This window comes from Tupaia chinensis, unplaced genomic scaffold (assembly GCF_000334495.1).
Source record: "Tupaia chinensis unplaced genomic scaffold, TupChi_1.0 Scaffold000511_1, whole genome shotgun sequence".
NCBI classification, from domain to species: Eukaryota; Metazoa; Chordata; class Mammalia; order Scandentia; family Tupaiidae; genus Tupaia; species Tupaia belangeri.
Window position 1 is genome coordinate 2,046,565 of NW_006160024.1, and position 12,493 is coordinate 2,059,057.

General features: G+C 47.2%; 1 protein-coding gene across 1 annotated transcript in view; it reads left to right on the top strand.

Moving 5' to 3' along the window:
* Window positions 1-8,145: 8,145 nt before the first annotated feature.
* LOC102485504 (serine/threonine-protein kinase MARK1) overlaps window positions 8,146-12,493 on the top strand; it is an 11,193-nt gene continuing 6,845 nt past the window's right edge. Inside the window, exons 1-3 of the mRNA XM_006156675.2 lie at window positions 8,146-10,239; window positions 10,419-10,665; window positions 10,944-11,085. Of these exons, the coding sequence (XP_006156737.1) occupies window positions 8,280-10,239; window positions 10,419-10,420 (1,962 nt within the window). The 5' untranslated portion in view covers window positions 8,146-8,279 and the 3' untranslated portion in view covers window positions 10,421-10,665; window positions 10,944-11,085. The remainder of the gene's footprint in view (window positions 10,240-10,418; window positions 10,666-10,943; window positions 11,086-12,493) is intronic.

Consider the following 12,493-nt stretch of genomic DNA (forward strand, 5'->3'; position numbering starts at 1 on the left):
TGCCGGTCGTGTTGTTAGGTTCTGATTGCCATATTAAAAAAAATGGGTGAAAGACCGAGGCATGTCAGATGTCTGGTGAGGGGCCACCCTCTGGTTTACAGACGGTGCCTGCTGGCTGTCTTCACATGGCTGAAGAGGTGAGGGGTCTCTCTGTGCCTTCTTTTTATTATATATGCTTATAAAATAAAATGTATATTATTATTTTTGTGTCTTTATACGTAAATTCCTTAATATTACATATATATTTATATGTAATAATACATATATGTGTAATAAACACACATGTACACACTTTGCCAGTGGGCATATGCACTCTCCAGGGAGGGGAAAAAAAAGCTCAGTGAGGCATGGTCATACCACAATCCTTTCTCCTTCATTTCTCTATTCCTCTAGGATTTTGGGGACAAACACACACACACACACACACACACACACACACACACACTCTTGCCCAGTGTGTATTTCAAGCCTCCAGAGCCAGGATTTGAATCACAGGCAGCCATGTGGTATCTAGTTCCCTTAATCACTACACAATCAGGCCAGCCCCCTCTCTGGACTCTTTGATAAGGGCGCTAACCCCACTCATAAAGGCTCAGCCCGATTTCCCAATCACCTCTCAAATGCCTCACCTACTAACATCACCTGAGAGTGAGCTGCAACATTTGAGTTGGGGGGATATAGGCAGACTACAGGGTGTGAGAGTGACTTCAGTGCTGCCCAGCTCCGAGACCTCAACTCCTGGGGGAGGAGCCACCAGGCACACAGTGCTCCTCATTCACTGGGGTCCCAGTGGACATCTGAGGGGACACTGCCATGGCTCTGCTGGGGAGACAGCAAGTGCTGAGAGTCCCCTTATCACCTCCTTCAGAAAGTCCCCCCTATATGCACTCAGGAATGACACTAGAGAAAGAATTAAAGCCTGGAGAGAAGATCCAGACTGACCTGTAGCTGCCTGGAAGGCTGGCAGGCAGCCAACTGAGGAGCCTCCCTCACATACCCTTAAGCCAGTGGTTTGATCTCTGCATCCCACTCACCTGCTCTGTGTAGGAGGAGGAAACTATCCTCACTGGGTAGCTCAGAGGACTAAAAGTGCTTCAGAACAAATGGGAAAGTCCTGAGAAATGTCAGTAGAAGACTGACAGCCAGCCAGGTTTGGCACAGGTGGGAAGGGGGTGTTCCTGGTTTACAGATAAGGACATCAGGTAAAGGCTGGGGCAAAAAAGTGACAGATCTTTCAGGTGGAATATAAAGCCTGGGGCAGGCAGGTAAGCAGGAGCTAGCTGGATCTGAGGATGGGAGAGGAGGCCACAGTGGCTGGAGCTTGAGCATGGTGGGGCGTGTGGTATCTAGGGACATGAGAGCAGCAGAAAGGAGTCAGGTGGTACCAGTTTTATATGGCATGCTAAATATTTGGGTTCATTCTCAGAAGGGTTTTAACTTAGATGAGATGATCATATTTGGTTCTGTCTTCTGGGCCAGAAACCTGTTTTCTCACCAGTTGTTCATATTGAGATTCTAGCTTGTTAAACACTGACCTGTTCGCTGCACATATCACCTCCCCCATACCCCATGATTATGAAGTCACAGACCTCAACCACCAAAGCCAGGCCTAGATATAGATGTGAGACAAGTCTCTATACCCACTCCAGGGCCACCCACCAGCTCCATGATGTGTCCCACCTTCACAGATCACCCAATTGAAATACATGCCCAAGCACTATGACAAGTTAGCTGCCCCAATTCTAGTTGCTTCAGCTCATCCTTCAGGTCTCAGTTGTAGTATCCTTCCTCAGGAACGTCTTCCTTCAGCCTACACAGTTCAGGCTCCTCCATCACCTTATTCCTCTCATGGCTGATAGCACCAATCACCATTTGGTCTTGCTGTAGACCACTGGTCAGCTCATCCTTCCTCTCCAGGCATCCTATGCTCTGTGGTAGCCAAGACTGAGCCTAGTATCTGGCACAGACTAGCTCCCATGCATGTTATTATTAGATTAAAGATATAAAGTTGCCACTATGAATCATTGTGGATAAAGTCAAGAAACCTAGTGTTTCAGGCTGCTTGGTTTTACAGAGAGTAGAATAAGATTTTTTAATACTTAGAATTTCTGAAAAAAATGTCTGCAAACCCCATCTACCCTCATATATTTGGGAACGACTGATTCTGGTTCAACCTTTTCAACATATAGTGGAGAAACTGAAACCCAGACAAAGGGCTGGGAACACTAGACTGAAAGGACAGAGCTGGGAAAGTAGGTCAAGTACCTTCACTCCCAATTAGCAAGGAGGGAATTCAGTGAGGTCTTTGGGTTGGGCACTGCTAAGAGTTAGATCATGATTTGTCTCCCAAGGATCCATGTGCTGAAATTTGGTCACTAATATAAAGGCACTGAGAGGTGGTTAGGTCCTTAAGAGGAAGACCTGCCTTCAGTGTGAGTAAAACCCATTCAATCACCTGGAAGTGTGGGAGGGACAAACAAAGGAAGTGAAAAATTCTGTTCCCTCTTCATTCCTCTCTCTCTCTCCTCTCTCTCTTCTCCATGTGGCTAGTTACGTGCCTGCATCTCTGTGCTGCACTGTGACTTAGCACCAGAGGCTGACTAGATGGAGAGCCCATGCCCTTGGACTTCCAGCCACCAGAATCGGCCACCCAACAAATCCGTATTCTTTATAAATCACCTAGTCTCAGGTTCTGTTTATCAACACAACAATGAACTGTCACAGGCACTTACATTAACCCTTTAGCAAAGAAAGAGCACTTTTTTTTTTTTTTTTTTTTTTTTTTGCTATTGACTGAATATTTATGTCTCTCCCAAATTCACATGTGACATCCTGACCTTCTAATACCATCACCATTCCAAGGTGATTATATTAAAAGGTGAGACATTTTGGAGGTCACTAAGTCATGGAATGGGGTACTTATGAAGGGATTAGTGCCCTCATAAGGGGTCAGAGACCCTGTCCCTTCCAGCATGTGAGCGCACAAGTCACAGCTTGTTTTGGTCTATTCAGGCTACTATAACAAATTTCCATAATCTTAGTGGCTCATAAATAAGAAAAACTTACTTCTCATGGCTCTAAATGCTGGGAAGTCCCGGATCCTGGCATAGGCAGACAGTATATGGGGAGGACTCATCATTTAGAGATGGCAGCTTCTCCCTCTGTCCTCACCTGGTAAAAGGGGCAAGCTAGCTCTGGGGTCTCTCTTATGAGGGCACAATTCTCATTCATGAACATTCTATCCTAGTGGCCTAGTCACTTCTCTCCTTCTAACACCATCACCCTGAGGGTTAGGATTTCAATGTGTTGCTTTGAGAAGGACACACACATCCAAATTATAGCCATCTATGTGGAAGCAGGTCCTCACCAGACAGGCAAGGAACTTTGGCATTTTGATCTTGAATTTCCCAGAACTGTGAGAACTACATTGTTTATAAGCCACTCAGTTTATGTATTTCAACATGGCTGCCCAGATGGGCCCGGACACTTTTCAGATGAAAATGCTAGCCCTTTCACTTTTCTTTCCAACAGAAACACTTTTCTGAATTTGACATAAGCCACTCACTCTCTCTGGGCATCCCTCCCTGCACATACATGACGATGTATATATACACAAGCAACCCCCAGAGCCTGGGACACCACTGATTGAAGCCCAACCCCATATTCTAGGAAACAGACTACCCACAACTCTTCAAGGGACATTCATGCCAATCTAGATCAGGAGGCAGACTAGAGGGGCTGGTGAGCAAGATTAAGGGCATCCCAAAGCCCCCAGGTCGAAGTGAATAGTCTACATGGATATGGAGCAAAGGAAGGAGCGAGGAGGTTTTCCCTGATGTGGATGGGCCCAGAACTCACAATAGCCCAAGGCCGGCAGTTACCAATGTTGCCCAAGCCTCTACGAATTCATTGCCTCTGCCTCTTGCCCTCTGAAGTGATAAAAACAATCTGAGACCTTGAGAAGCCAGAAGCCCCACTTATCTGACCCTTTCTTCTTGAGAAGAAACTCTGGGCTGCATCCTCCTGATGGCTTCTTCCTCCTGATAGGTTTCCTCTCCCTGATAGGATACCCTTAGCCTGCTGAAAACTGCCCCTCCCCAAACTCCCCTATTAAAGACTGTACTCTACCCCCATGGGGCGGAGCGGGGGCAGACTGGAGATTCAGAGTGTTAACTCCCCCATGTCCACCAACATAATTAAAGAGTTCGCTTTTCTCTCCAGAGCACTGCATGTTCATCCCTTGGCCATCTGTTTTTCTGCAACATACCCACCATGCCACCTTCCGGCCCCCAGTTTAATTTTTTTTTTGGAGAGGTCTTCGCTATAGGGCGCGTGCGCTCGCCAGACAGACAGAGACATAGAGACAGAAAGCGAGCAATCACCCCCCAGGGGGGATGGTCACGCCGCAATCCCTTCTCCTCCATTCTCCTCTCGGGATCTTGGGCATGCACGCACACGCGCCCGGCGTGAGATTTAAGCCACCGGGTCCGGGACTCGAACCGTGGTCGACTACGTGGGAGTCCAGCAACATAGCCATTACGCTAACTGCTGGTTCCCCCCAGTTTAATTTCAATAACACAAAAACTCTGCTCCCAGCTGGGTCCGGCCCCACCCCCTTTCAGTCACTGATGTCACAATTACATCTGCATGCATTATGTGTCCAAACCAGAGGCTAATAATCACGGCAGGTTTTTTATACATTACTTACTTAAATCATGTTAAAAATAAAAATAGTTACTAGATTTTTTAAAACTGTCTACTACTTATAATTACCAGAAATTTTAATTTCTTTATAGAGCTTTGATTTCCTGTCTAGTGTCTTTTCTTTTCAACCAGAGTGACTCCCATCAGATACGGGAGGTCCAGTGACTCCCATCAGATACGGGAGGTCTGCTTTTGTATCTGAGGATGTCTTAATTTTTTCCACATTTTTGAAAGACAGGATAATAATCTTTTTCCTAATGTGCTTTAAAAACTTCATGTTTTATTTACACATGTTTGGCAAATAAGACATAAAAATAATATAGACACATAATCAGTATTCTTGGGTTGCCAGACAGATTATTTGTTTTCAAAGTACAATGGTGAGACAAGCATACAACAGATATTTCTATTCGATAAGGGAGAAATCAGAAGAGAGTTTAACAAGCCCAAACCTTAGCAAGGCAAGTTCTATTTCATCTACGGCATAGAATTCTAATTGGCTCAATGCTCTGCCCTCCAGGCCAATGGTTGTGGCTCCTTGTGGTGATCCTGTCCCACAGTTCTGAGGAGGGATGCCACCCTCCGAAAATGAGTATGAAAGTGCTTTGCTCCCTGCACCTGAGGTAGTGCCTTCACGGTCACTGAATTGCATGTAGGGTCCTCTTCCCTTTTCTTAGAGGATAAAGTATGCTCATTACCAAATAGCTTCCCTGTCCTGCTCTGTAGAATCACAGAAGCAGGAACACTTTTCTGTGTTTCATCCTGTTTCTCTTCTCTGTGGTCCAAACTGACAGTGCCTGTGCTCATATAATCCCCATATCTATCCCTGGCTTCTGCTGAAATGGCTGCTTAACTGCATGGACAATCTCCTTAGGGACTGAGTGTCCAGCCACATCCTTGGCGTTCTCTTGAGAACTAACATTTGGTAATATGGAAAGACAGACATTTCCAAATCTTAAGCTATGGATAATTTTTTCTTAAACAAAAGTTCCTTCATTTCCTATAAATTATCTAGTGTCTTTTCTTTTCAACCAGAGTGACTCCCATCAGATACGGGAGGTCCAGTGACTCCCATCAGATACGGGAGGTCTGCTTTTGTATCTGAGGATGTCTTAATTTTTTCCACATTTTTGAAAGACAGGATAATAATCTTTTTCCTAATGTGCTTTAAAAACTTCATGTTTTATTTACACATGTTTGGCAAATAAGACATAAAAATAATATAGACACATAATCAGTATTCTTGGGTTGCCAGACAGATTATTTGTTTTCAAAGTACAATGGTGAGACAAGCATACAACAGATATTTCTATTCGATAAGGGAGAAATCAGAAGAGAGTTTAACAAGCCCAAACCTTAGCAAGGCAAGTTCTATTTCATCTACGGCATAGAATTCTAATTGGCTCAATGCTCTGCCCTCCAGGCCAATGGTTGTGGCTCCTTGTGGTGATCCTGTCCCACAGTTCTGAGGAGGGATGCCACCCTCCGAAAATGAGTATGAAAGTGCTTTGCTCCCTGCACCTGAGGTAGTGCCTTCACGGTCACTGAATTGCATGTAGGGTCCTCTTCCCTTTTCTTAGAGGATAAAGTATGCTCATTACCAAATAGCTTCCCTGTCCTGCTCTGTAGAATCACAGAAGCAGGAACACTTTTCTGTGTTTCATCCTGTTTCTCTTCTCTGTGGTCCAAACTGACAGTGCCTGTGCTCATATAATCCCCATATCTATCCCTGGCTTCTGCTGAAATGGCTGCTTAACTGCATGGACAATCTCCTTAGGGACTGAGTGTCCAGCCACATCCTTGGCGTTCTCTTGAGAACTAACATTTGGTAATATGGAAAGACAGACATTTCCAAATCTTAAGCTATGGATAATTTTTTCTTAAACAAAAGTTCCTTCATTTCCTATAAATTATTTTTAAAATTTCTTTTGTACATTTCATCACTGTACATCAACACAGCTTGTAAAAAGAATTGTCCAGCATGAGCACACTGCCTCTCACATTCTACTATAAAAAGAAGCCCCGGCCAGTCACATCTTCAACTTCTTGCTTAGAAATCTCCTTACCTAAATATAAAATTTCATTGCTTCCAAGTTACACCTTCCATAAAGCACTACACCACAGTTCAGCCACCGCTATCAAGTTCTTTGCCAACTTATAACAAAGACCATCTTTTTTCCAGCTTCCAACAGCATTTTCCTCATTTCCATCTGAGGCCTATCATAATCACCTTTAGCATTCATATTCCTCCTGACAATCCTCTCAAGGGCATCTAAACTTTTTTTCTAGTAGCATCTTGGAACTCTTCCAGCCTATATGCATCGCTTAGTCCAAAGCCACTTTATCAGGGCTAGGTGATTGTTACAGTAGCACCCTACTTTTAGTGCCCCAATTGTCATTAGCCTGCCTGGACTGCCGTAATAACATAGCCCATGTAGTTGAGAGAACAGAAGTTTATTTTCTTACACTTCTGGAGGCTCGAGTCCAAGGTCAAAGTGTAAGCATGGTTGGTTTCCAGTTAGGTCTCTTCCTGGCTTGCAGACACCTGCCCTCTTGTTACCTTCTTACACGGCCTCTCCTCTGTGCAGGTCCGGAGAGAGAGAGCCAGATTTAAATTTATCAGTTGACAGTTATTTTCCTTTAACACATTTCATATATCAACCTACTGCCTTCAGTCCTACAGGTCTTCTGTTTGGCTTCTAATTTATTCACTTCTTCCAGGAGAGAGAGACAGACAGCCCCAACAGGGTCCCCGTGCCATGATCTATTCCAAGCTCTGGCCAGCCCAGGTCATGGACACATGGGTGGGTATCCATCGTGGAAAGGGAGTTCTCAGGATGCGAACCCCAGACCTTCCCATGTGGGTTGTGCTCACAGAGCAGTGCCTTACTGCTGTGCCACCATTTGGCTTGCAAGTTTTCAGATGAGAAGTCTAAAGATATTTCTGAGAAATGATAGTAAACTACCTTCCTCTCAGCTCTGCAGATGTTAATAATGTAACTTACTGTGTCTTACAAACAGTATCTTCTATAGTGTCATGATCTCAATTAACTTGGAGGACCAATTTGAGACCAATTATTCAGAATTTAAAGAAAGAGATACTGAATAGTTGGAGTTTAGACATCAAAAGGTCTTTAAAAGACAAAAATCATTACAACCTTTCATACTTGAAAGAACAGGTCATGAAAGCATTCCATAGATTTTAAGTTTTTAAAAAGTAAATATTAATATCTAAAAAAAAAATCACCCTTTTTCGTCTTTTTTTTTTTTTAAGAGGATGAGTTTTCTGATACACTAAGTGAGAAAAACCATTGTGATATATCCCCAGCCACGATTGGTCTGTTTCTTGCTCTGACCTTACTGGTAGCCACTGTTATGTCACCTGCACAAAACATGTATAAGGCCCTGGCTGGGCCTAGGATTTTTGTCCATGAAGCCCAGGAAGCTCTTTGGCAGTGACCTGTTGGCGGACTTGGGATACAGATTGTAGTCAAGACTTCCGGCTCGTGGTATTCTTGTACTTATAGAGTTATATAGTTGTAGAGTAGCTAATTAGGCTACAGGGCCTCACAGCCATGTCTACCGAGGAGACCACCTTCACAACAAATTACGAACTTCTGGAAACCATCAGCCAGGGCAGGTTTGGTAAAGTGAATTTAGCATGGTATTTGCCAACTGGCACCCAGGTGGCAATTAAGGTTGTGTCTAAAGAAAGCTTCCACTACTCCTCCTGCCTGTCCAAGGTTTATCAAGAAATTAATATCTTAATGAGTTTAAACCACAAAAACATCATACGTGCCTTGGAGTCGTTTGACACCAAGGACACTTTATATTTAGTAATGGAATATGCCCCTGGAGGGTCACTGGAGGACAACCTTTCCATACATGGCCCCATGATGGAGGAGGAAGCCCAGATGGTATTCCTACAACTGGCATCGGCACTGGAATATTGCCATAACCAGTGTGTGGTCCACAGAGACCTGAAACCAGCGAATATCTTGCTGGATGGCATTGGGGCAGTAAAACTTGCCGACTTTGGAGTGAGCACCAGGTTCACCGCGGGCCAGAAGCTGGATGAATTCTGCGGCACCATCTTTTTCATGGCTCCAGAGGTGCTGAGCTGGCAGGGGTACGATGGCCCTGCAGTGGACATATGGTCGTTCGGGGTGACCTTATACATGATGGTCACGGGAGCGATTCCATTCTGGGGTACAACACTGGAAAAGCTGCGGAACTGCGTCCTCCGTGGGGAGTTTACATTACCACCTAGCCTATCACATCAGATAGAAGATTTGCTAAAGAACATCTTGGCACCAGACCCCACGGAGAGGCTCACCCTGGAACAAATCCAACACCACCCCTGGTTCCACACCATCCAGGAGAATGCAGAGTCCCCCCCAGAATATGTGGGAAAGACCATTAAGGTGAAGCCTCTCCACCATACTCTCTCTAATGAGATGAAGGGTTCCTGGCCACCTGTAATCCCATCAAGCTTCTCAAGCACAGAGTCAGAGGGGCAGGAAGCCTACAGAGTGTCCTCTCTTTGCCCAGCCACCGTGCCCAGCTTGAACATAAAATCCACTCGGCCTCTCTCAGTCTCCCCGCAAGCTGGACCCTCCAGACACTCAGAGGCGAAGTTCATCAGGCGTCACCCAGCCTGGAAGTCTGGAGAGTTCCCCTTTACCCTGGAGGTGAAGTCCACACCTCGTCGCCAGGCCTCCTTGCCTTCAGCATCACCCAGGAACCTGGAGGCCCAGCCCATCACGAATCCTCCAGCCTCCCTGGGCACAGAATTGGCCGGCACCCTGGAGGCAACGTCCACCTCGCCTTGCTTGACCTCCGTGCCCGCGGAATGTGCTGGCACCCTGGAGATAACATCCACCTTGCCTTGCTCGGCCTCTGCGCCCACAGAATCGGCTAGCACCTTGGAGGCAATGTCCACTCCACCTCAACCAGTCTCCCTGCCCGCAGAATCAGCCAGCACCATGGAGGAGCAGTCCACCACTCCTTGCCAAGCCTCACAGCCGGCAGGATCACCCGGCACTCTGGAGGCAACATCCACGCTGCCTCACCTGCCCTCCTTGCCCGCTGGAATGCCAGGCACCCTGGAGGCAGAGCCTACCCTGCCTTGCCTCTCCTCTCCACCCGCAGGATCAGCCGACATCCTGGAGACAACGTCCATTGAGCCAAGCCTGGCCTCCCTACCCAGAGAATTGCCAGACAACCTGGAGCAACAGCCCACTCTGCCATGCCCAGCCCTGCTGCCCAGCAGTGGGAAGGCCAGAACCTCAACTCTGAGCCCGGCCCCCGCAGTTGACTCTGGAGCCTCTCTCTGCTGCACCGACAGCACCGACAGCCATAATGACCCTGAGGGAGACAAACACCACCAGGGCACAGCCTCTGCCTCACAAGAGAGCCAGGGCCGGCAGGGCATCACCAGGAGGATCATCACCTGTTTAAGAAGGCTGTGCTGCCTGCCGGCCCCCAAGATCAGGAAAAACCAAGTGGCTCCAACACTGGCAGAGGCTCAAACATGTAAGTGAGCAGCCAAGCTGCACCCTGCCGGTGTTTATTTTTACGTCTGTGTTAGTATTGACTGACACAGCAGCATTGTGTAGTTGCGGGGTACAATGTGATGTTTGGGTATATGTATACACGGTGGAATGATTGAACCAAGTGAATTAAGATTCAAATTTTCTCTTGGCTTTTGAAAGGAGAGCAAGATGAGCTCGAGGCGCTGTGGCCACGTGTGACAGCAGCGTGGGAGCAGGTGAGGCCTTCGCCAGGAGCATGGAGTGTGCAGACCGGATGGGCTGCTCCGTGTGGGACCCCATCTGGACTGGCCCTGGCCCTGGTGGCAGTCACCTTCAAAGGCAGCATAGACAAAGCGACAGGAGGGCTGAAAGGACAGTTTGGAGCCAGCTGAGACAGGAGTGCTCTTCACCACCCCCTAGGTGCAAGGTCAGACGGCCCCTTTGCTCTCAGTGTTGGTTTTCTTCATGATTCCCAGACAATGTGTGGTCACTCAGGGAAGCTCTCCCTCAATCCATGCCTGGTCCCATCTCCTTCAGGACAAGTCCCAGGTCCTTAGTTGACCCTCTGGGCCTTCTCTGACCTGCCCCTGCAGACCTTTTCACCAACACCTGCCACCTGTACTTTCCACCACCCACACGCTCCCGTCCAGTGTACCACAGTCCCGACCACACCTCCAGGACTTTGCACGTGTCTTTCCTCTTCAGGAAGCCCACAGCCTGGACACCTGGCCAAGCTCTGCTGGGCTCCCCTAGAAGGATCAGATACACATCGGCCCTGAAGACCTCACTGCCCATTTGGGAAAATGAGACAAGTACAGAACTCTACAGAGGAGTACCCTGGTCACAGGTACGAATGAGGGACACGCTCAGCTCAGGACATGCCCACCCGCTGCTGAGGTACCAGAGGCAGCTGCTCATGGAGGAGAATCTAGTGGGCCTCCATATGGGGGTGACCACAGGAACTGGAGAGGAGACATTTTGGGCAGAAAGATGCTGAGGTGATAGGAGAACAGAAAGGGGGACCAAGACAGCCCCCCTTGTTTCCAGGACAACCCCCACTGGTCATTTTGCTCCGAGTCCTCAAACTTAAACCGCCCACAGCTCAGCTCCAATGGCTGCATGTTCTGCTAGTGAGACCTTCTCTCCTCTATTGGGAGCTGCAGGCCTCAGTCAGCAGGCCAATAATTGCTTTTCTGTCCCTCAGGGACCAAGTCAGGCCCAAGGACAATAAGAGACTGTAGTCACTGTGTTAATTCCTTGTCACTGGGGGGATGTGTGCTTACAAAGTTCAAGCAGAAAATGCTCTTTTGAGACTGTGTAGGCTGTGTGAGACCTGAAGGGTACAAGCCCTGCAAGCCTGAAGGACTCACAGAAGGAAGGGAATGTCCGGACCAGCAGTTGGCATAATGGCTATGTCACTGGACTCCCATGTAGTCACCGCGGTTCAAGTCCCGGACTCGATGCCTTAAACTTATGCCGGGTGCATGTGCATGTGTGCCCAAGATCCCGAGAAGAGAATAGAGGAGAGGGTATTGTGGTGTGGCCATTTCCCCTGGAAGGTGATTTCTCACTTTCTGACTTTCTGTCTCTCTGTGTCTCTCTCTGTCTTTCTGGCAAGCACACACACCCTATAGCAAAAACCTCTCAAAAAAAAAAAAAAAAGAAGGAAAGGAATATAGATTGGTGGGCTCAGGAAGCCTGTCAGGGACTTCAGCCTCCAATCCTACTGTCCACTCCCAAGGACACCAAAATCACAACTCTTCCATATGTTCTTGAGAGGTAGTCATCCAGCTTGTAAATACAGTGTGGACAGGGCAGTTTGTAAATGGGGTGCTCCACTCCCTTCAGAAATCTCTCTGCCCTCCAGACACGCACAGGCTACTCTAATCCAACTGTTGTCCTGGAAGCTCTGACTCTGCCACTCACTTGTGTGGCCTTGGGTCATTGCTTCCTTCTGTGAGCCTAACTTTCATCATCTGCAAATTTTGGTAGCAATGTATGTGACAGTGCCTGTACCCAGCATTCTACATTAGTTGTGACAGATACTCCCACAGTCTAGGTAGAGATCTCATCTTTAGTGGCTCTTTTAGATCCTTTCTTGTGACCTCTTCCATAGACCCATTTCATGTGCTTACCATGCAAAGTGTGAAGAGAGACAGTAATGAGAGCTAATACCAAGTGCTGGCTGCATTCATGGTTCTCCAAGAATCATTCTCATAACTACAGTATCGGGGAGGCACTGTTGTTATTCCTGC